General features: G+C 44.5%; 1 protein-coding gene across 1 annotated transcript in view; it reads left to right on the top strand.

Moving 5' to 3' along the window:
• Nucleotides 1-25,139, top strand: part of LOC311127508 (uncharacterized protein) — a 79,144-nt gene that overhangs the window by 27,795 nt on the left and 26,210 nt on the right. Inside the window, exons 3-4 of the mRNA XM_084159330.1 lie at nucleotides 7,913-8,126; nucleotides 12,192-12,354. Coding sequence (XP_084015456.1) covers nucleotides 7,913-8,126; nucleotides 12,192-12,354 — 377 coding nt within the window. The remainder of the gene's footprint in view (nucleotides 1-7,912; nucleotides 8,127-12,191; nucleotides 12,355-25,139) is intronic.

Below are 25,139 nucleotides of genomic sequence, written 5' to 3' on the forward strand. Positions count from 1 at the left end.
TCAGAGAGGCATACTAATTCTTCCATTTTGGAAACCTCATACTCTGATTCAGTGGGAATCATACTCCAGTAAATGTCTTAGCTCTGGAAGGGGTGGGAGGATGGAGTGAGTCAGGGGGAAAAAAGGGGGACGGCGGGAGAGGAGGGAGATGGGGGTTCCACTCTCCCCCTTTCTATTGCGCTCACATGGCTCTCGCTTACTGTTCTGCAGTGACCAGCACAGCAGCACTCTCTTTCTCTCTCTTTGCTCTCTCTCTCTCTTTCATCTTCTTTTTTCTATCTTTGTCTTATACCCTCTCTATCTCTCTTTCAGTGCTGCTTTTTCATTTTTTTATATTTTCTTTCTCTCACTGTCTCTCAGAGAGATGTACTAGCTAGCCAACGTTCCTTCCTGTTGCATGCTGGGTAAGACTGACATATTTATTTATGCACGTTGTCAAACAGTGCAGAAAATTGTGTGACCCAGACTGGAATGTGTTCTCCAGACAATCCCAATAATTTAAAGTGATTGAGGGAAAGAGTTGGAGAAAGAGAGAGAGAGAGAGAGAGAGAGAGAGAGAGAGAGAGAGAGAGAGAGAGAGAGAGAGGTAGGTAGGTATTGGATTCGGCAGTAGAGAGAAAATCCCCAACTCCCATTCAGTTGACTCAAAATCCAGTTTGTTGACAGCCAAGTGTGTCAAGAATGTCTCCCTGATCACAACAGTTCTCCGGGTGGCTCTAGAGTTCTTAGGGAATGAGGCTAGGAAGCCTGGAGAAGGCCTGGAGGAGGCCTGGAGGAGGCCTAGAGGAGGCCTGAAAAGTGGATGTTTGATCCACATCAAGGCTTTTCTTAAAGGCTTAATGCAGAGCTGAGTTCAGACACAAGGCTACAGGACATGTCCTCTCATGCTCTCCAAACACACAAGTCATGTTTATTTTGAACTCAATGAAAAGGCTGAAAGCTCAAACTTGGGCTTCTCTTCTGTTTATGATAAACTTACAGACTTATGAAATAGTCTCAAGCAATGCTCAAGGAAGGACCAAAACTCTTCTAGAACAAACTAAACATAATCTGATTCTAGATCCTTTGAAATAGACATTCCAGAACATTAAGACATAAGCAAAGTTATTGAGCCCTGTGGTCTAGAGTAGTTTAATAGCTAGTAGAGGTCTGTGCTGTGGTCAATAGTTGACTCCAGTCGTCCACCTCAACATGGAGAGAGAGGGGGAGAGAGAGAGAGTACAGCTAATATCTTCCAGAAGGCAGAAAGAGTGAGATCATTTGGTCCAGTTCCTTCTCTCTGTTACCCTCTATACTACTACTAAACGTAGGCTCTTAGCCTGGTTGATTAAGACTGTAACATCCTCCTACATCCCCCCCACCAAACACATTTTAGATCAGGAACATTAGGAGCATGTTCTCTCAAACCCACAGACATTTTATGAGCTGATGATGTGTTGGAAAAGAACGAGTGTAGACATGCTATCATTAAGCAAACATGGAAGAAGTGATTCATTAGAGGATGGAAGGGCTGAAACAGAGAGATTCTGTACTGTGCTTGTTTCCCATCTTCTCTTCAGGGATTATAAATAGACGAACAGACCAACGGGACAGTTGGCTTCTCTCAACATGTCCATACCTCTGACTCTAATGTTCAGACTTATATGTCAGAATAGTCTTGAATGTTCTTTATCAAATAACTCTCAGTCCCTCTTTTACAGTTTCCCAAAGCGACGAGCAGTTGGAAGTCAAAAGTCACTTATACACATAAATTCACATATGCACATACTCATCATTTTAGAGATGTTACACAGGGTTAGGACTTCCATGGTCTACAGTAGGTTTCTCTCTCTCACGCTCAGTAGGGTTAGCCAGGGTGAACAATTGGCAACATCAGTGTGCTACAAACTGTAAGGAAAGACTGACGTCATCCCACCACTCTCATACAGCGACTTTTATCTCACAGTGGGATGTCTTTGGATCCATGCCTATGGCAGGACTGTATTAGCTGGGTGGTCTCATCTTCTTCTCTCTCCCTTCTCTCCCCTCTCTTCTTCCTCCTCCCTTCTTCCAATTTGTTTGGAGGAGAAAACAGGAGTGGTAGCCAAAAAGCTGGAAGAGAGAAGGCAACAGCTGAGAAAAGCCGTGTCATCATTCTGCTCCGCTCTAATCAGTCTCTCTGACAGAACACCTTATAGCTTTCCCTTTGGTCTTTAGAGGTGACATGCTGTTCATTACTATCTTATCTTTCATTGGGGGGCCACTACCACCACTCTCTATCTCTACACGCACGCACGCATGCACACACACACACACACACACACACACACACACACACACACACACACACACACACAGAGCAGATGTGGATGGGGAGTCAGACACAGAGGTATGACAGCACAGCACAGTGGCAAACCAAATCGCTCTCCCCCGTCCTCTCCCCTCTTTAACCAATAAATACCGAACACAGCTATTAGCTACAGCACTTATCCAACTCATCTGTTCTGGTAAAGCACAATTATAAGTTGTATGTACCAATTAGCCTAAGAGGCTGAATAACTCAGTTCCACTTACTCATAAAGTTGTACTGTTTTTTTACAGTTACTAATACTGTTATTAATTACATCGCTCTTATCCAGAGCGACTTACAGTTAGTGAGCGCATACATTTTTTTCATACTGTATTACAAGTCACACTGATTGGTTGCTAGCCACAGTGTCTGATTGGCTGTTGGGGGCATCTGAGAGACTTTTCCTGACAGACACTGTAGGGAGGTGGCGCTGCCAGGATAAACCAGCATGTCTGCCACTAGCATAACTACTGCTGCTGTTACCATTACAACCATCACCCGCTCTCTCTCAGACATGTTCACACACACGTTCACACACACACACACACACACACATACACACATACACACACACACACACACACACACACACACACACACACACACACACACACACATACACAGGAGTCTGAGAATAGGCTCCTCCTCTTTCCATTCTTCCTCCACTAGTTTGATCTCTCTCATGGCGAAAGTTCTCTCAGGCCATGTCAGTCCCGACAGTAACGGTAAGGTCACTAGAGTTAAGAAAGAGAGGAGACAGCATGTAAACACAGCAGCGCTGAGAGCCAACACCCGACCAAGCTAACGGGAACCACTCACGGTAGACTGCAGACCTGGTCATGTGACAGTGCCCTTTCAGGAGTGTTTCAAATTTACAATTGAAAGACTTTTGTGTTTTTTGATAATAAATAATGATTCAATCAGACTCTGTCTCCCCCTCCTCTCTCTTTCTCACCTTTTTGTCACCACAAAACTGTTCAGTCACTCTACGTCCCATTTCTGCTCCTGAGCGAGCGCTCCGATGTTGCCACTCCCTGCTCTGCTGAGATGAGCTGAGGGGTAGAGAGGATTGCACCAGTGGCAAGTTGGCAACTCTTACTGTAGCCTGCTCTCATCTCTCTTCTTCTTCTTACCATGCTCTGTTCTGCTCTGCTCTCAAAGCATCTGCCACTCAAACTCAAGCATCTGCTGCCCCTCTCTCTCTCTCTCTCTCTCTCTGAGCCAAAGAGAATTCCTCTGGAACACACTGCCAAGACTTGTGGACACTGCATGAATTGATTACAGGCCTGTCTTTCTGTCTTTACTGAGTGAGAGAGAGAGAGAGAGAGAGGAGAGAGAGAGAGAGAGAGAGAGAGAGAGAGAGAGAGAGAGAGAGAGAGAGAGAGAGAGAGAGAGAGAGAGAGATTGACAGACAACGAGGAGAGAGCGAAAGTGGAGAAAATAGAAAATGGCTGATGATGACAAATCCATATTTTTCCATCAGTGACTAAAGCGCTTCCCCCTCCTCTCTTTCCTTTCCTCCCTCCTTCATTCCCTCCCTTCCTCTCTCCAGTGTCTGACTGCTCCAAACCTCAGGCTCGAGAACCTTCCCACTGCTCTCCTGTCAAGGCGTCTTTCGCCTCCGAGCCCTCTGATTGGCTGTCTGTCTCAGCGACGCTCTAATGCTGTTTTTACATGGTGACCACAGCCTGGGTTCCATTAATAGGGGAGGGGGGTGAGGGTTAGAAAATAAATGGAGAGAGTTTTCCAAGCTACAGAATAGGACTGCTTTACTTCTCATATGAGACATTTCTTACCCTTTGAATCTAAGTGTAAATGAGCAAATACCATCACAAATATACAGCTGTGGAAAAAATTAAGAGACCACTGCAGTTTTTCTTAAATCAGCATCTCTACATGTATGACAGCCATTCCATTCCAGTGTCTGTTGAATTCCAACACAGGCACACCTCATTCTACTGAATTAGGTACTGATTAGGTGATCACATGAACCAAATCTTATTTAACGAGGAAAAGTATAACACTGCTGTGGTCATCACTATCCTCTTGCAATAGGACCAGCTGGATGGCAAAAACAGTGCTAATAGTACCTCAAAAGTAATATTAATAAAAAAATAACTATTGACCATGCCAAAAGAGTTGAAAAGGAAAGTTTTGAGTGAGGAAAAGAAGGGTTCAATTCTTGCTTTACTGGCAGAGGGATACAGTGAGCGTCAGGTTGCTTCCATCCTTAAAATTTCAAACACGGCGGTTCATAAGAACAAGGTCAAGCAGGAGACATTGGGGACAACAAAGCTACAGACCGGCAGAGGGCGAAAACTACTCTCTACTGACCAGGATGACCGCCAACTCATTTGAATGTCACTCAACAACCGTAGGATGACATCAAGTGACCTACAAAAAGAATGGCAAACGGCAGCTGGGGTGAAGTGCACGGTGAGGACGGTTCGAAACAGGCTGCTAGGGGCAGGGCTGAAGTCGTGCAAAGCTAGAAAAAAGCCCTTCATCAATGAGAAGCAAAGAAGAGCCAGGCTCAGGTTTGCAAAATACCATAAGGATTGGACCGTAGAGGACTGGAGTAAGGTCATCTTCTCTGATGAGTCCAATTTTCAGCTTTGCCCAACACCTGGTCGTCTAATGGTTGTTAGACGGAGACCTGGAGAGGCCTACAAGCCACAGTGTCTCGCACCCACTGTGAAATTTGGTGGAGGATCGGTGATGATCTGGGGGTGCTACAGCAAGGCTGGAATCGGGCAGATTTGTCTTTGTGAAGGACGCATGAATCAAGCCACGTAAAAGGTTGTCTGACATTGTTCCCCAACTCTGAGGATTGGTTTTTCCAGCAGGACAATGCACCATGCCACACAGCCAGGTTGTCACGCACTGACTCAGGGGACTCTTATTTGTTGAGTCAGGGTGTGATTTTCTATGTGGTGTATATCTATGTTAATGTTCTAGTATGTGTAGTTCTATGTTGTCCTGTATGGTTCCCAATCAGAGGCAGCTGTCACTCATTGTCTCTGATTGGGGATAATACTTAGGCAGCCTATTGGCACTCGTTAATTGTGGGATCTTGTTCCGTATAAGGTATGTTGTTTGTGTCTACCGTGGACTTCACGTTTCGTTTCGTTTATTGTTTTGTCGAGTGTTTATTAAGTTTAAATAAACATGTATGCATATCACGCTGCGCCTTGGTCCGACCCGTCCTTGAATGAACGTGACAGAAGATCCCACCAATCACGGACCAAGCAGCGTGTCCAGGAGCAGACAGCCTGGACATGGGAGGAGATCCTGGAAGGAAAGGGATCCTGGACATGGGAGGAGATTCAGGCCGGGATGGATCGCCGTCCTTGGGAGGAGACAGTGGAGGCCCGGTATAGAGAGGAGCAGCGGCAACGCAGAAGGCGCCGGCCGAGGAAGAAGCCCGAGAGACAGCCCCAATAATTTTTTTTGGGGGGGCTAAAAGGGTGGTTGGCGGAGCCTAGTGTTAGAGCAGAGCCAACTCCCCGTATTCACGCGAGGAAGCGTGTGACTGGGCAGGCTGGAATGTGATCAAGAGGAAGATGGATGGTCACAAGCTATCAAACAAAGCTGAGCTGCTTGAATATTTGCTCCAGGAGTGGCATAAAGTCACCCAACATCAATGTGAAAGACTGGTGGAGAGCATGCCAAGACGCATGAAAGCTGTGATTGAAAATCAGGGTTATTCCACCAAATATTGATTTCTGAACTCTTCCTAAATTAAAACATTACTATTGTGTTGTTTATAAATGAACATGAACTTATTTTCTTTCCATTATTCGCATATTATCTTTTTTGTTATTTTGACCAGTTGTCATTTTCTGCAAATAAATGCTCTAAATGACAATATTTTTATTTGGTATTTGGGAGAAATGTTGTCAGTAGTTTATAGAATAAAATAAAAATCTTATTTTTACCCAAACACATACCTATAAATAGTAAAACCAGAGTAACTGATAATTTTGCAGTGGTCTCTTAATTTTTTCTGCAGCTGTAGATGTAGGAGAATTGCTGAGAATGTTCATGCAAAGCAGGAAATGTAAACTTGTAGTGTATTTGAGTTTTAAAAAATGTCCACTTTGAAATTCCCTACTTGATTTGCCCTAATTAAATTTGTATCAAACTCTACAAAAATGCCCATTAATTATAATCTACATAAAAATTCACATTTCCTGTTACTGCAGGATTATTTTAGCAAACTGGCTCAAATTAAGATCCTGCATCTGTAGCTTCACAATATGCCAATTTAGTAGTACACCATAACTTTAGCTCCACACTCAGATTCTACCTTTGTAGTTAGAAAGACACTTTGCAAAGATAACTAACACGCTAAGACATAATTCAGTCATGATGATTTCCATAAACTCAGCAGATTTCTACCTCTTTCCTCTCCCCTTAAAACAAAAGCAGCTGTCTAGTCCTGGGACTTATGAATGGTGCCAGAACTAAACGTGAGTCTAACCTGCACATGTATGTGAGTACCCCATTGTCTTCAGGGGAAAAGCAAGGCCCGCACCCTTGTTAGGGGGCTGAGAATGTCCCACAAGGCCTTGCTCTAAGGGCATATGTCTCACAGATGTGGCTGGCGCACACAAAATGGAGGGAGAGTTTAGACTAGGCATGCAGATGGAGGGATGCAGGGAAGAAGGGAAGAAGGGAGGTGGGCGCTCCTCAAGAGGGAGAGAGGGGGTTGAAACGTCCCTTTCACTTCTCCTCTCTTCTTTTCACCCCTTTTTCCCCTTTTTTCACTTTTGTTTGTCCCGTGTTTTGTTGTTCTGTAAATACTCCTTTATTCTGGCTTTCATTCTCTTTCTCAGCATCTCTCGTCATATCCCATTTATTTTCATAAGTATGTCTCTCTATCCTTCTTTTGTCTTTCTCTCTCTCTCTCCCTCCCCTTTCCCTCTCTCTCTCTCTGTCTCTCCCTCCCTTTATGTGTCTGGTGGATGGATCAGGTCTGAGAGAGGAGGAGAGGGGAAGAGGGGTTTGGGAAAATGAGAAAGTGTTTTTGATGGCCACCCAGAGACCACATGCTATTCTCATTACTCTGTTCTCCTTCCTGTCTACTCTCTCGCTTGCTCTCTCTCTCTCCCTCCCTGTCTCACTTCCAGACTTTTCTCTCTAACCCTCCCAGCTCTGTGCTGTTCTGTTCAGTATTCTGGCCAGTGTTGGAGGTTTGGAGAGAGCTATTGTTTGCTTTAGATGCTCCAAGACGTTATTTAGATGTCTCCTCTGTCCAAGACGTTGTCATCTCCTCTGTCCCATGTTCTTCATCCTTTTCCCTGTTTGTGTCCTCTACCTGCTTCAGTACATAACATGGTCTTGACTATGTGTCTCTGAAGGTTATCCTAGTATAGTTTCAGTGCAGTACACCATTTATTTGACTGTATTTATGGATTTAATTAAGATTTTACTCTCTCTTGAAAACAATACTTTACATCAAACCCATGCAGGGGTGTGGTCCTCTGACTCTCACTATTCAGCACATTACATGAACTGGTGTATTATAACTCCGCCCCCCCTCTCTCTCCATTCCTCCATCCCTCTCTTCCCCCTCCACAGCTGATGTGTTTCCTGAGGACTTCTCCATCCTGGCTACAGTGAAGCCTAAGAAGGGCTCCCAGTCCTTCCTGCTGTCTGTGTATAACGAGCAGGGCATCCAGCAGCTGGGGGTGGAGGTGGGACGCTCCCCTGTCTTCCTGTATGAGGACCACACAGGCAAACCCAGCCCCGAGGACTACCCCCTCTTCAGAGGTCTCAATCTGGCCGATGGAAAGTAGGTTCACCTCAAACCACACACAGTATTACTATATCATTAGATAGTACACTGATATCATTACATAGGCCATTATATATATAGTACAGTCGTGGTCAAAGGTTTTGAGAATGACACAAGTATTGGTCTTCACAAAGTTCGCTGCTTCAGTGTTATGAGATATTTTTGTCAGATGTTACTATGGTATACTGAAGTATAATTACAAGCATTCCATAAGTGTCAAAGGCTTTTATTGACAATTACATTAAGTTTATGCAAAGAGTCAATATTTGCAGTGCTGACCCTTCTTTTTCAAGACCTCTGCAATCCGGCCTGGCATGCTGTCAATTAACTTCTGGGCCACATCCTGACTGATGGCAGCCCATTCTTGCATAATCAATGCTTGGAATTTGTCAGAATTTGTGAGTTTTTGTTTGTCCACCCGCCTCTTGAGGAACGACCACAAGTTCTCAATGGGATTAAGGTCTGGGGAGTTTCTTGGCCATGGACCCAACATTTCGATGTTTTGTTACCCGAGCTACTTAGTTATCACTTTTGCCTTATGGCAAGGTGCTCCATCATGCTGGAAAAGGCATTGGTCATCACCAATCTGTTCTTGGATGGTTGGGAGAAGTTGCTCTTGGAGGATGTGTTGGTACCGTTCTTTATTCATGGCTGTGTTCTTAGGCAAAAATGTGAGTGAGCCCACTCCCTTGGCTGAGAAGCAACCCCACACATGAATGGTCTCAGGATGTTTTACTGTTGGCATGACACAGGACTGATGGTAGCGCTCACCTTGTCTTCTCCAGACAAGGTGTTTTCCGGATGCCCCAAACAATCGGAAAGGGGATTCATCAGAGAAAATGACTTTACCCCAGTCCTCAGCAGTCCAATCCCTGTACCTTTTGCAGAATATCAGTTTATCCCTGATGTTTTTCCTGTAGAGAAGTGGCTTCTTTGCTGCCCTTCTTGACACCAGGCCATCCTCCAAAAGTCTTTGCCTCACTGTGCGTGCAGATGCACTCACACCTGCCTGCTGCCATTCCTGAGCAAGCTCTGCACTGGCGGTGCCCCGATCCCGCAGCTGAATCAACTTTAGGTACGGTCCTGGCGCTTGCTGGACTTTCTTGGGCGCCCTGACGCCTTCTTCACAACAATTGAACCTCTCTCCTTGAAGTTCTTGATGATCCGATAAATGGTTGATTTAGGTGCAATCTTACTAGCAGCAATATCCTTGCCTGTGAAGCCCTTTTTGTGCAAAGCAATGATGACGGCATGTGTTTCCTTGCAGGTAACCATGGTTAACAGAGGAAGAACAATGATTTCAAGCACCACCCTCCTTTTAAAGCTTCCAGTCTGTTATTCTAACTCAATCAGCATGACAGAGTGATCTCCAGCCTTGTCCTCGTCAACACTCTCACCTGTGTTAACGAGAGAATCACTGACATGGTGTCAGCTGGTCCTTTTGTGGCAGGGCTGAAATGCAGTGGAAATGTTTTTTGGGGGATTAAGTTCATTTTCATGGCAAAGAGGGACTTTGCAATTAATTGCAATTAATCTGATCACTCTTCATGACATTCTGGAGTATATGCAAATTGCCATCATCAAAACTGAGGCAGCAGACTTTGTGAAAATTAGTATTTATTTCATTCTCAAAACTTTTGACCACGACTGTACTTTATAGTCAAACTATCTCATTTTCAGAGGACTCAACCTGGCCAACGGAAAGTATGTTCACCTTGTCTGATACCATACCATACCATAAACTCTAGTCATTCTGTGGTATACCTTATCACTCTGCCTAGTGCTTACACAGCTTGTAAACTATGATATACAATGTCACACATATACTACATTATATCACACTAGCCCCTCTTCAGAGGCCTCAACAGTGACATATGTTATATTGTACCATATCAAACAAATGCAATCTGCTCTCAGTTTAGCTTATTGTTTGCTTCTCTGTAATCAGAGAGCAGGTGTGGGTTGGTCTAGCTTTGATGAGTCTGGTGGACACACTACTGTGGGCTTTAGTTGTGCAGGTGACCGGTCACACATGTTCATTATCTCAATCTGCTGTCTGTCCATCTAACACATAGTTTGTTATCTAGCTAGCCAGTCAACCAAGGTTGTTTGTATTATATATAAAGACATCCTTTGATTGACAGTAGCTGACCTTTGTGTGCTATAGTGCCCTCGGATGTGTAGACATTGAACCCATGGCTACATCCCTATCCTGAACAAAACATCCCTATACAGTTTCCTTACAACCTGGAATTAAAATGGATTTTTTGGGGGTTTGTATCATTTGATTTACACAACGTGCCTACCACTTTGAAGATGCCAAATATTTTTTATTGTGAAACAAACAACAAATAAGACAAAAAAACAGAAACCTTGAGCGTGCATAACTATTCACCCCCCCCAAAGTCAATACTTTGTAGAGCCACTTTTTGCAGCAATTACAGCTGCAAGTCTCTTGGGGTATGTCTCTATAAGCTTGACACATCTAGCCACTGGGATTTTTGCCCATTCTTCAAGGCAAAACTGCTCCAGCTCCTTCAAGTTGGATGGGTTCCGCTGGTGTACAGCAATCTTTAAGTCATACCACAGATTCTCAATTGGATTGAAGTCTAGGTTTTGACTAGGCCATTCCAAGACATGTAAATGTTTCTCCTTAAACCACTCGAGTGTTGCTTTAGCAGTATGCTTAGGGTCATTGTCCTGCTGGAAGGTGAACCTCCGTCCCAGTCTCAAATCTCTGGAAGACTGAAACATGTTTCCCTCAAGAATTTCCCTGTATTTAGCGCCATCCATCATTGGTTCAATTCTGACCAGTTTCTCAGTCCCTGCCGATGAAAAACATCCCCACAGAATGATGCTGCCACCACCATGCTTCACTGTGGGGATGGTGTTCTCGGGGTGATGAGAGGTGTTGGGTTTGCGCCAGACATAGCGTTTTCCTTGATGGCCAAAAAGCTCAATTTTAGTCTCATCTGACCAGAGTACCTTCTTCCATATGTTTGGGGAGTTTCCCACATGCCTTTTGGCGAACACCAAACGTGTTTGCAATGGCTTTTTTCTGCCCACTCTTCCGTAAAGCCCAGCTCTGTGGAGTGTATGGCTTAAAGTGGTCCGATGGACAGATACTCCAATCTCCGCTGTGGAGCTTTGCAGCTCCTCCAGGGTTATCTTTGGTGTCTTTGTTGCCTCTCTGATTAATGCCCTCCTTGCCTGGTCCATGAGTATTTGTGGACGGCCCTCTCTTGGCAGGTTTGTTGTGGTGCCATATTCTTTCCATTTTTTAATAATGGATTTAATGGTGCTCCGTGGGATGTTCAAAGTTTCTGATATTTTTTTATAACCCAACCCTGTCTGTACTTCTCCACAACTGTGTCCCTGACCTGTTTGGAGAGCTCCTTGGTCTTCATGGTGCCGCTTGCTTGGTGGTACCCCTTGCTTAGTGGTGGTGCAGACTCTGGGGCCTTTCAGAACAGGTATATATTGAGATCATGTGACAGATCATGTCACACTTAGATTGCACACAGGTATACTTTATTTAACTAATTATGTGACTTCTGGAGGTAAATGGTTGCACCAGATCTTATTTAGGGGCTTCATAGCAAAGGGGGTGAATACATATGCACCACCACTTTTCCGTTATTAATTTTTTTGAATTTCTTGAAACAAGTTATTTTTTTCGTTTCACTTCACCAATTTGGGCTATTTTGTGTATATCCATTACATGAAATCCAAATAAAAATCCATTTAAATTACAGGTTATAATGCAACAAAATAGGAAGAACACCAAGGGGGATGAATACTTTTGCAAGACACTGTATTACTGCATGGTTATAATATCAGTGTTTCAATAGTCGCACAGCTAGTAACTGTAGCGTAGTGAAACGTGTGTGTAAGCTAACCTTTTGTCCATCTCAATGCTAGTATAACTGTAGTGAAACGTGTGTGTGAGCTAACGTTTTGTCCCTCACAAAGCTAGTATAACTGTAGTGAAACGTGTGTGTGTGTGTGTGAGAGAGAGAGAGCGAGATAGACAGAGAGCTAACCTTCTGTCCCTGTCCCCAGGTGGCACCGAGTGGCCATCAGCGTTCACAAACAGAGCATCACCATCATCCTGGACTGTAAAAAGAAGACCACCCAGAAGCTGTCCAGGAGCCCACACCCCATCATCGACACCAAAGGAATTGTGGTCTTCGGAACTAGAATACTTGATGAAGAAGTCTTTGAGGTAGATCTGCTGGCTTATCTACATGGTCCTTCGCTTAGTCCTATTCATTGATGGTGTATTTGTGATTTGTGGTCTAAAACCTAAAGTTGAGTGGAAATGAGCCTTGAAAAGATCATCATCTCTGCCCGTTGAACTGCTAAGATGTTTTTGTTCTGGATTTTCAGGCTGGATTGTCTTGTTATTATTGTGAAGATTTAGATCAGGTATTTCGTAAAGTCTTGCTGTGAACACCTATTTGGAACTGCATAGCTAGCTGTGTATAGCTGTGTATGTAGTCTGAGCAACTCCCCCCCCCCCCCCACTCTCTCTATTTCTCTCTATTTCTTTCTCTCTGTCCAAACTCACTGCCACGTCTTTGTGTACACTAAGGGAGGCGTTGAACTCGAGGTGACAGTCAGATAGTGGAAATTGTTTAATCGTGAGAACTAGTGTTCACCTCCCCCCTCCCTCCATCCCTCCATCCCTCCATCCCTTGTTCTTTAAACTATGCTTTGTGGTTAGAGATGACTTGAGATGATTTGGAGATCAGTGACAGACAGCCAAGCCCTTGGGGTTATCACAGAGACCTGGAGACACCTGACAAGCATCGCAATATGAAATACTGCTGCTTATGCCAGAGATGGAGAAAATAGATAAAGGAAGTGGTGTATTCTTTTTGAACATTTGATTGTAACTTTTTATGAAGGGGTTGCTAAGGGAGTGATCCAACTGTTCTTTGTTGGTATTGTCAACAGTGTTTCTGTACTTTTTAAAGTAAGCCCTGTGAAAAGGACTAAAGAAAATTGCACTCACTCGTCTAAATAGAACACACACACACACACAAATACACCCCACAGCGGATAGGTTTAGGGCTGAGCGATATGGCCTAAATATCATATCACGGTATTTTTCAAATGTTTTATGGTATGACGGTATTTGACGGTATTTTATGTTTTTTAATAATAAAAGTTCTACATTTTCTTTATGAGTAGTGCGTGACCCTAGGGTGGCAAGATACACTCTAAGTGATTTCAATGGGTCTCTCTCCATTCTGATTGTTTTATACTGTTCAATTATTTTCTGTATTTTCATCAATTTCTGCATTTCCTGCACTCATTTGATATAATTTCCACACTGCCACGTTGGGCTGTACGATATTGTCAAAAAATCTAGGCCTTGTTTTTAACCAAATTTGGACTATTCTGTGTTAATTAACGGTCAGTTACCGTGAGACCGGCAGTCTTTTGCATGACAATAACCGGCTGACAAAATGTCCTGACCGCCACAGCCCTAGTGTAGGACTGTATGTGGTATACAACGTCTAGGATCCACTTCATATAGTCCAAATATACTTCACTTATTTCATTGGTAACTCCTTTTATAGGGATAATAGTTTTGCTGTATGCTTTTTGTCAACCTGGACTCTATGGTTTAAGTGCAATGTACACACATACAGTATGTTTATGATTGTTTGTGTGTATGTGTGTGTGTGCCCGCTCCTGGGCGCATGCGTGTGTGTGTTTCAAGTTTCAAGTTTTTTTGTGTGAGTGAATACAGTGTGTGAGTGAATACAGTGTGTGCGTGAATACAGTGTGTGCGTGAATACAGTGTGTGAGTGAATACAGTGTGTGCGTGAATACAGTGTGTGAGTGAATACAGTGTGTGAGTGAATACAGTGTGTGCGTGAATACAGTGTGTGAGTGAATACAGTGTGTGAGTGAATACAGTGTGTGCGTGAATACAGTGTGTGAGTGAATACAGTGTGTGAGTGAATACAGTGTGTGCGTGAATACAGTGTGTGAGTGAATACAGTGTGAGTGAATACAGTGTGTGAGTGAATACAGTGTGTGAGTGAATACAGTGTGTGAGTGAATACAGCTGTCATTGCCCCCACTGTGATCCTAATAGCCACCGGTAATTTTTTTACAGATGACATCAGCAGCAGCAGTTCAGTTTATTGATCTAGTAAGGTTTTAATTCCTTCTTATTGTAGCCTATAGCATGCTTTCTCATTAACACAAATCGCATCCAGTACCCCAAACAACCCAAACCCACAACAACAGGCTAGCTGTTACCGTAGGAACAAAACAGGCGGACATTTTGTGAAAGATGTTTCAACGTTCTGTCCTGCTGCTGTGTGTCTGTCAGCCCAGTTGGGAGACTGGACAGGCTTCCAGCTGCACTCCCAGAAAATGGAAAACATGCCACATAGTTTCCAAATTATGCTCAGCGCTCTCCCTTGTCTCTCACTCACTTCCTCTCTCTCCTCTTTCTCTCCCTCACTCCCTGTTCCCCTACTTTAGTCTAGTCAGATGGGGTGTTGACTATCATCAGAGGTTACAGCTAAAAGGTGGTGAGCGAGAAAACAAAGAAAAACCTTATTTGATTTCAGTGGCTTGGACCTTTCATTCAAATGGGTTAGATTCCTGCAAATTTCCAGTTGATCTCTAGATCAACATCTTGTAAGAGTGCACGGAGAAAAAAGACTGAGAGGTGGGGAATTGGATAGAGGTAAGGGAAGGGAGTGGGTTTACAATATCCAAAAAGTGAAAAGGAGAAGTCTGGCACTCAGTATTTCCTTGAATATCAGCAGAAAGTTTAGAAATAGATTCATGGCACGATAAGGCATTTATAGAGAGAGAAATCAACAGAGAGAGAGAAGCAATAAAACATTAAACACACTCAGATGAGAGAGAGAGATAGAGAAAGAGGCGGAAAGAAAAAGAGAGAGAGAAGAGAGTCAGTGAAAGAAAAGAGAGTGATAAAGAGACAGTCTTCCCCTCAGGGTGTACTGTACTCTAACCCCTAACTGCAGTAAGTGAATAGAGGAATTACTGTGAACAATGTGTTGTATCTGCCTGTGAGGCTTTCTAAGGAGACAGAGCCTGCTCCCTACATACAGCTGTAAAGGAGAAGTTATGCTGAAGTGGGTTGTGGTTTGGTTGTTGACATGGTTATTGTGGTTTGAGAGAGGGTGCCTATATTATGTTTAAGTACCGTGTGTGAGTGTGGTATTTCTGTGAACTTACGGGTAGTACTTACCATATACATCATACCCTAGCTAGTAGTACCATAGTACCACAGACATTTTATGATGTTATTGCATGACATCATTGGTTATTACATGACCATTGTGAATAGAGTATCTAGCATTAGTGTCATTACATAGTTATAGAGTACTGTAGTTATAGCTGTGTTATCTTTATTAAACCTTTAGGTATCATTAACTCATCAGGAAGTCATTCATCAGAAGCTAGCAAATGTTATGTCCTGTGTGTGTGCATGTCAGAATGTGTCTATATGTGTGAGTGTGTGTGTGTGTGTGTGTGTGTGTGTGTGTGCACACTATGTGTGTGTGAGAGAGACCTCTAGTCTTGGCAGTGGACGTTAGCAGACCGTGTCCCCTGATCTTGAACGCTGTCGTTTCCCATTGACTGTGCCAAGAAAAACCATGGATAATTTAAGGCCCATCGCCAAGCAGCCAGGCAGGCAGACTGGAAACAACATTATGTGAAATCAATGGCTGTGGCCAGAGAGGAGAAAGAGAGAAAATACAGACAGGACAGATGGGTTCTAGCGAGGGGAGGGAGAGGGGTCTGAGGGAGAGAGAGGAAGGAAGAAGAGAGAGAGAGAGGGAGAGAGGAGAGAGGGGGGAGAGAGAGGACGGTAGAGAGAGGGAGAGAGAGGGAGAGAGAGAGAGAGAGAGAGAGAGAGAGAGAGAGAGAGAGAGAGAGAGAGAGAGAGAGAGAGAGAGGGAAGGGGATGAGAGAGATCGGGACGAGAGAGAGAAAGAGAGAGAGAGAGAGAGAGAGAGAGAGGGAGAGAGTATGTGTGTCTATGTGTGCACATCTGTGTTAGTGTGTTACAGCTTTAGGGATTTTCCAGTTTGGAAATTATACCTTGTAAAATTTCAGTCAGAACTAATGGAGAATATCCAGAACAGTTTACTCTCTCAGTAACTCTCCATTTTGGTAATAACATACTGATCCTCCAAAAAAGAGTAAATGTAGACAATGGGAGGGGAGACAGAGACGTAGAAAGAGGGGGGTTGAAGGAAAGAGAGTGATAGAAATGGAGAGATGCACAGATAGAGAAAGAGAGCCAAAGAGGTAGAAAGAGAGAGAATATTAGAGAGAGAGTGAGAGAATGGGAGAGAGAGACCATGATACAGAGGTAGAGAGAGACAGAGGTAGAGAAAGAGTGAGAAAAAATGTAGAACCTTTTTGACTTCCGTGTAGAACCCTCTGTGGAAAGGGTTCCACATGAAACCCAAAAGAGTTATACCTGGAAACAAAAGGGTTTGACCTTGAACCAAAAAGGGTTCTTCAAAGGGTTCTCCTATGGGGACAGCCGAAGAATCCTTTTAAGCTCTAGATAGCACCTTTTTTTCTAAGATATATAGACAGTGACAGAGGTAGAGAAAGAGATGGAGAGAGAGAGGTCTAACCACATATATATAGAGATGTAGAGAAAGAGAGAGAGAGTGCTAGCCACAGATATCGACAGAGACAGAGGTAGAGAGAGGTAGTTGAGTGTGAGCCAGGTTTTTGGTCCAGACCCTGGAAAGAATGAGGAGTTCTCTTCTCTCTCCACTGATGTCAGCCTTTGAACGAAGGCCATGTCGCATTACATCATCCAGAGGTTTCCATGGCACTGCTGATAGGTTGTCCCAGGATGGGGTGGCTGGACAGGGGGGCTAGAAGTGGAAGGAGAGGGGGAGGAAGAAAGGAGAGTAAAGGGAACGACAGGGAGGAGGTAAAGAAAGGGGGAGGTGGGAAGACAGCAAGTAGGTTAAAGTGAGGAGTAGATAGGTGGAGAAGAGGGGACTTACAGTAGAGACAGGGGTTAGAATAAGGCAGGGGGAGTATGGAGTATAGACATTTTTATTTTTTGACATTTTAGTCATTTAGCAGATGCTCTTATCCAGAGCGACTTACAGTTAGTGAGTGCATACATTTTCATACTGGCCCCCCGTGGGAAACGAACCCACAACCCTGGCGTTGCAAGCGCCATGCTCTACCAACTGAGCTACACAGGGCCAGACACCAGGCACCTTTTCTTCTAAGAGTGTAGAGCAAAGGAAAAAGCCTTAAACCACAGGAACGCAGGGTCCTGATGCCCTAAGAGACTTCAGTCCAGATTATTACAGAGCTATAAGGAGTTTCGCATGTCCTGTTTCCTCTTCTTCACTGTGGAGGAACTATTTAGTCTCTCCTTCCATCCTGGGTTTCAGAACCTCTTCTCTCCTCCTTTGACTGGTAAATACAAAGATAGATAGATTGGAGGATAAGGGTTATTATGAACCGGCTAGTTCGAGCCCTGAATGCTGATTGGCTGAAAGCCGTGGTATATGAGACATTATAAACTGGGTGGTTCAAGCCCTGCATGCTGATTGGCTAACAGCCGTGGTATATCGTATACCACGGGTATGACAAAACATTTATTTGTACTGCTCTAATTACGTTGGTAACCAGTTTATAATAGCAATAAGGCACCTCTGGGGTTTGTTGTATATGGCCAATATACCACGGCTAAGGGCTGTATCCAGGCACTCCGCGTTGCATCGTGCTTAAGAACAGCCCTTAGCCGTGGTATATTGGCCATATACCACACCTCCTCGGGCCTTATTGCTTAAATATATTACAGGTATGATGCAAAACTACTTGTTTACTGTTCTAATATCATTGGTAACCAATTTATAATAGCAATAAGGCACCTCTGGGTTTGTGGAATATGGCCAATAAACCACGGCTAAGGGCTGTTATTAAACACGACGCAACGCGGAGTGCCTGGATACAGCCCTTAGCCAAGGTATATTATCCATATCCCACAAACCCAGAGGTGCCTTATTGCTTAATTATAATTCCAAAGACTCAATTTAATAAGATTGACAGGAGAGCTAGCAGAAGTCCTATCAGGAAGATTTTTCTGAATTGGATTAGTGTTTATGTTCCTTTCCCAAAGGTCAACAAGTGAAAGGAAAAATGTTTGATTAACCCTACTACACCATTACATACATTTTCATTCACTGCCCTCAAATGTATCAAAGTATTCCTATTCCTATTATAGCTGTTTTATCTAGTTTCCCTAGCTTGGTGTGTCAGTTTTTCCAGCTGGGTCAGTAGTGGTTCATACACCCAGCGGACTCCATTTTAACTCAGTTTCCATGGCCCGTAGTGAGGAGTGGGCATTAGTGATGTCAGCAGTCCTCCATTGGGGCTCCACGGGGCTCCACGGGGCTCCTGTTTTATTGTTTCTCTATTACTAGCCCTTATAGCAGAGCTAATGTAACAGCAGTCTCTCAGTCATGAAGCTGAATTCGCCCCAGCATATACAGTAAGTCATAACTCAAACTGATGTGTTGGCTAACTTTACCTCTAAGAAGTCTATTTTTACGAGTCTTTGTTTAGGAACTTTAATATTTAATATACAGTATAATTCCTGTAAAACTATATTTTCCTGTGCTTTGAAACCCTTTGAAACCCTTTTCAGACGCGAGTCACAAAGAGGCAGTAGGTAGTTCTAAAAGCAGCCTTGTTGTTGTCAGGGCGACGTGTATGCTGTGAGCGAAGTCAAGCGCAGGACACCGAGCTACTGGCAGACGAACTTTACTTTCACAGTAATCAAAATTACAAACAAAACCTCCAAACAGGGAGGAACAAAATACGCATACACCCGAACACCTCACGGAAAACAATCAACACACAATAACCAATGAGAGACAGGGGGTTATAAAGGGAATACAATGTAACATAATGGGAAACAGGTGAAAACAATCAAGACAAACTAGACAAACACCGAAACATCGATCGGTGGCAGCTAGTACTCCGGGGACGACGAACACCGAAGCCTGCCCGAGCAAGGAGGAGGAGCAGCCTCGGCTGATTCCGTGACAGTTGTTGACTGATGCTAAACGGATGCGAAATGGCATCTCTCACCAAAGCTATTAAACTAGCCTGTAGAGATCAGGACCAAATACTACGTTGATGATGGCAGGTATGGTAAAGAAACAGACTTTAAGAGCCTCCTTAGACCAGGCTACCCACTGGGCACAGACGTCATTTCAACGTCTATTACACGTTGGTTCAACGTAACTTCATTGAAATTATGTGGAAACAATGTTGATTCAACCAGTGTGTGCTCAGTGGGTATATACCCAGACATTACCTGAAACAGTTCCCTTCTAAATCACTCATCAATGCCAATGGGTTGTTTTAGATCTTCTTGTGTGCTGTCGTTCTCTGGTGTATAGTGCTTCATGGCAGTGTTGACCGTTTGGATAGTGTAATGTATTTCTATGTCTATACAGTATCTTTTCACAGTTTCTAATGCAGTATAAAAGTGGACACCCCAAACGAATAGCTTCAGGTGGTTTTGACTTTATTCATAGACTGGACACCTCAGATGAGGTTTGAAGTGCATTGAAAAGGGATAAAGTGAGGGGGAAATGATTCAAGATTGAAGAACCTTTACTGGTATGTTAGCTTACTTCATTCACGCATGTCCTTCTCCTATAATGCCATCTTGGCAGGTACTATGCTTAGTTACCCTGTAAGAACACACTAGCTGGTAGCCCCTAATGTGTTATTATATGATCTTATACTGTATGAGTTTAACACTGTTCAGTCCTCTAGCCCCAGAGACAGAGAAGTTTCCCTCCTGGATCACCTGGAGAATTTAGTTCATTCATGGCAGATGTATGGGTTTCAACCCAACCCCCACTACCCATTCCCTCAACCCACTTAATGATTGGAGCAGGCCCACAAATAGAAGTGTGCCCTCAGCACTTATTTTGTGGCTTTCAGCAAAGCGCCTAGCCAAACATTCCCATGGTGCACCTTTGCATCCCCTTCCCCCTGTGCCCCTAGCCAAAGTCATAGTCAGAAAGAGGGACAGGAAATGGGAATACAACCTGAGTCCACTTATAATCCTGTGCGGTGGAGGTCTCTTTAGCTGACAGAGGGGAGGGGAGAGGAGAAAGGAAAAAGGGGAGAGAGAGAGGAGAGAGGGGAGGAGAGACAGGAGCCAAAGAGGAGAGGGGGGAGGAGAGACAGGAGCCAAAGAGGAGAGGGGGGAGGAGAGACAGGACCCAAAGAGGAGAGGGGGGAGGAGAGACAGGACCCAAAGAGGAGAGGGGGGAGGAGAGACAGGACCCAAAGATGAGAGGGGGGAGGAGAGACAGGACCCAAAGAGGAGAGGGGGGAGGAGAGACAGGACCCAAAGAGGAGAGGGGGGAGGAGAGACAGGACCCAAAGAGGACCCAGAAGCAGGACAGGAGCAGAAGGGGTTGAGGCGGTAAGGGAGGGTGAGAAGGTGTGAGAAGGGGTAAGAGGGGGTTAGGGAGGGTGAGGGGAGCATGCGAGGGGGTGAGGGGAGGGTGAGATAGGGTGAGAGGAGGGTGAGATAGGGTGAGGGTGAGAGGAGGGTGAGGGGAGGGTGAGAGGGGTGAGGGGAGAGTGAGAAGGGGTGAGGGGAGGGTGAGTTTGTAAGGGAGGATGAGTTTGTAAGGGAGGGTGCGAGGGGGTGAGGGGAGGGGGAGAGAGGGGGAGAGGGGAGAGGGAAGGGGAAGAGGTGAGGTGGTAAGGGAGGGGGAGAAGGGGAGAGGAGGGGGAGAGGAGGTGGTGAGAGGGGGAGAGGAGGGGTTGAGGGGAGGGGAGGGGAGGGTGAGATGGGGCGAGAGGGTCTGGTGGATAAGTCAGGTGGTAAACCCGCCTGTTGCTTTTGGCTTCACTGAGCTCTGAGAACCCACCACTGTCTGGAGGGGATACTGTGTGTGTGTGTGTGTGTGTGTGTGTGTGTGTGTGTGTGTGTGTGTGTGTGTGTGTGTGTGTGTATGTGTACGTGTCTACCAGAAGAGCTAAATGCCTTCTATGCTTGCTTTGAGGCAAGCAACACTGAATGAATGAGAGCACCAGCTGTTCTGGATAACTGTGTGATCTCATTCTCTGTAGCCGATGTGAGTAAGACCTTTAAACAGGTTAACATTCACAAGGCCGCGGTGCCAGACGGATTACCAGGACGCATACTCAGAGCATGCGCAGACCAGATGGCAAGTGTCTTCACTGACCCAGTCTGTTATGCCTACATGTTTCAAGCAGACCACCATAGTCCCTGTTCCCAAGAACGCCAAGGTAACTTGTCTAAATGACTATCCCTTCCTGTACTCCCTGTTCACCCACAACTGCGTGGCCGTGCATGACTCCAACACCATCATTAAGTTTGCTGACGACACAACAGTGGTAGGACTAATCACCATCATCGATGAGACAACCTATAGGGAGGAGGTCAGTGACCTGGCAGGATGGTGCCAGGACAACAACCTCTCCCTCAACATCTGAAAGACAAAGAAGCTGATCATGGACTACAGGAAACGGAACATGCCCCCATCCACACCGATGGGGCTGTAGTGAAGCGGGTCGACAGCGTCAAGTTCCTCGGTGTCCACATCACTAAGAAATTATCATGGTCCAACACACCAATACAGTCGTGAAGAATGCACAACAACACACTCTTCCCCCTTAGGAAGCTGAAAAGATTTGGCACCTCAGATCCTCAAAAAGTTATACAGCTGCACCATTGAGAGCATCTTAACTGGCTGCATCACAGCTTGGTATGGCAACTGCTTTGCATCCAACAACAAGGCGCTACAGAGGGTAGTGCGTATGGCCCAGTACATCACTGGGGCCGAGCTCCCTGCCATCCAGGACCTCTATACCAGGCGGTGTCAGAGGAAAGCCCTAAAACTCCAGCCACCCAAGTCATAGACTGTTATCTCTGCTACCGCACGACAAGTGGTACCGATGCACCAAGTCTGGACAGCTTCTACCCTCAAGCCATAAGACTGCTAAATAGCTAGTTAAATAGTTAACCAATAGTGTTGACCCCCTTTTGCACTAACTCTTTTGATCCATCATACACTGCTGCTACTGTTTATTATCTATCCTGTTGCCTAGTCACTTTACCATACCTATATGTACATACAGTATCTACAGTGAGGGAAAAAAGTATTTGATCTCCTGCTGATTTTGTACGTTTGCCCACTGACAAAGTGGAAATGATCAGTCTATAATTTTAATGGTAGGTTTATCTGAACAGTGAGAGACAGAATAACAACAAAAAAATCCAGAAAAACACATGTCAAAAATGTTATAAATTGATTTACATTTTAATGAGGGAAATAAGTATTTGACCCCCTCTTAATCAGAAAGATGTCTGGCTCCCAGGTGTCTTTTATACAGGTAACGAGCTGAGATTAGGAGCACACTCTTAAAGGGAGTGCTCCTAATCTCAGCTTGTTACCTGTATAAAATACACCTGTCCACAGAAGCAATCAATCAATCAGATTCTAAACTCTCCACCATGGCCAAGACCAAAGAGCTCTCCAAGGATGTCAGGGACAAGATTGTAGACCTACACAAGGCTGGAATGGGCTACAAGACCTTCGCCAAGCAGCTTGGTGAGAAGGTGACAACAGTTGGTGCGATTATTTGCAAATAGAAGAAACACAAAATAACTGTCAATCTCCCTCAGCCTGGGGCTCCATGCAAGATCTCACCTCGTGGAGTTGCAATGATCATGAGAACGGTGAGGAATCAGCCCAGAACGGGAGGATCTTGTCAATGATCTCAAGGCAGCTGGGACCATAGTCACCAAGAAAACAATTGGTAACACACTACGCGTGAAGGACTGAAATCCTGCAGCGCCCGCAAGTTCCCCCTGCTCAAGAAAGCACATATACAGGCCCGTCTGAAGTTTGCCAATGAACATCTGAATGATTCAGAGGAGAACTGGGTGAAAGTGTTGTGGTCAGATGAGACCAAAATAGAGCTCTTTGGCATCAACTCAACTCGACATGTTTGGAGGAGGAGGAATGCTGCCTATGACCCCAAGAACACCATCCCCACCGTCAAACATGGAGGTGAAAACATTTTGCTTTGGGGGTGTTTTTCTGCTAAGGGGACAGGACAACTTCACTGCATCAAAGGGACGATGGACAGGGCCATGTACCATCCACAACTTGGGTGAGAACCTCCTTCCCTCAGCCAGGGCATTGAAAATGGGTCATGGATGGGTATTCCAGCATGACAATGACCCAAAACACACGGCCAAGGCAACAAAGGAGTTGCTGAAGAAGAAGCACATTAAGGTCCTGGAGTGGCCTAGCCAGTCTCCAGACCTTAATCCCATAGAAAATCTGTGGAGGGAGCTGAAGGTTCGAGTTTATAACATTTTTTACATGCGTTTTTCTGGATTTTTTGGTTGTTATTCTGTCTCTCACTGTTCAAATAAACCTACCATTAAAATTATAGACTGATCATGTCTTTATCAGTGGGCAAACGTACAAAATCAGCAGGGGATCAAATACTTTTTTCCCTCACTGTACCTCAATTACCTCATACCCCTGCACATCGACTCGGCACTGGTACCCTGTGTATATAGCCAAGTTATCGTTACTCATTGTGTATTTATTCCTCTGGTTATTATTTTTATATTTTTCTCTCTGCATTGTTGTAAAATAAGCATTTCACTCTTCGTCTACACCTGTTGTTTACAAAGCATGTGACAAATACAATTTGATTTGATTTGGTGTCTGTGTGTGTCTAAAGGCGTCTGCATGCTTCCCAGCCGAAACAGTTCAGAAGAGTTTGTGCATATATTATGACGACATTTTGTGATGTTTTTATTCATTTTGGACTTTGTAAGGGTTTTTACCGGCTGTTCGGGCACACAAATGTTTTTCTTGAGGAAGCCGAAGTTGGTAGCCGAAGTCTACACTCCTTCGTCATTGATTGGTCAACAGTAGGGATTCTTCAGTAAAGACTTTGTTGTCATTCAACGAGAGACTACTCATTTTCATGCACATTTTTAATTGAGAAATACTGAACCAAAGATCTAAGATCTCCTCTGCAAAAACATCAAAATTAATGACAGATTTCATGTGTCAAACTCATTCCACGGAGGGCCGAATGTCTGCGGGTTTTCACTCCTCCCTTGCACTTGATTGATGAATTAAGGTCACTAATTAGTTAAGAACTCCCCTCACCTGGTTGTCTAGGTCTTAATTGAAAGTAAATACCAAAAACCTGCAGACACTAGGCCAGGGTTCTTCAATTCCGGTCCTGGAGGGCCGAAACACCTCTGTTTTTCATCCTCTCCTTCTAATCAGGGGCTAATTCAGACCTGGGACACCATGTGAGTGCAATTAACTACCAGGTAGAAATAAAAAACAGAAGTGTTTCGGCCCTCCAGGACCGGAATTGAAGAACTCTGCACTAGGCCCTCCATGGAATGAGTTTGACACCCCTGTCTTAGATTAATTCTGTGTATAATGGCTACGACGTCTCAAAATGGACAAACAGTAATATTGCTGTTTTTTTCTTGTTTTTCAAGTGAAGTTATTTTAAGGGAGAATGCGAGCACACTCATTCGGTTCTCCTAGCCAAGTTCGGCTAGGAGCCAGATGAACTGAAGCATGCTGACGCCTTAAATGAGTGTGTGTGGGGGTGTCTGAAAGTGCATTTGATGGTGTATATGGGTGACTGCAATTCTAACGGTGTGTATATTACTGTGACAGTGTGTGTATGTGTTAATGTTACTGTGTGTCTTTGTGTCTGTGTATCTGTGTTACTAAGTCTAAGGTTGTTTCTTCTCTTGTGTCAGTAAGTCGGCAGCAGGACAAAGAGAGCAGAGCAGCAGGACTATGTGGTGTTTTGTTCAGTGCAAAAACAGTGCAATTACCACTGTAATGGAGCCACTGAGCTTGGACTACAGAGCAGTAATGAGCGGTGCTGTTAGTAAAGTGTCAC

This window comes from Coregonus lavaretus, assembly GCF_964263955.1.
Source record: "Coregonus lavaretus genome assembly, chromosome: 4".
NCBI classification, from domain to species: domain Eukaryota; kingdom Metazoa; phylum Chordata; class Actinopteri; order Salmoniformes; family Salmonidae; genus Coregonus; species Coregonus lavaretus.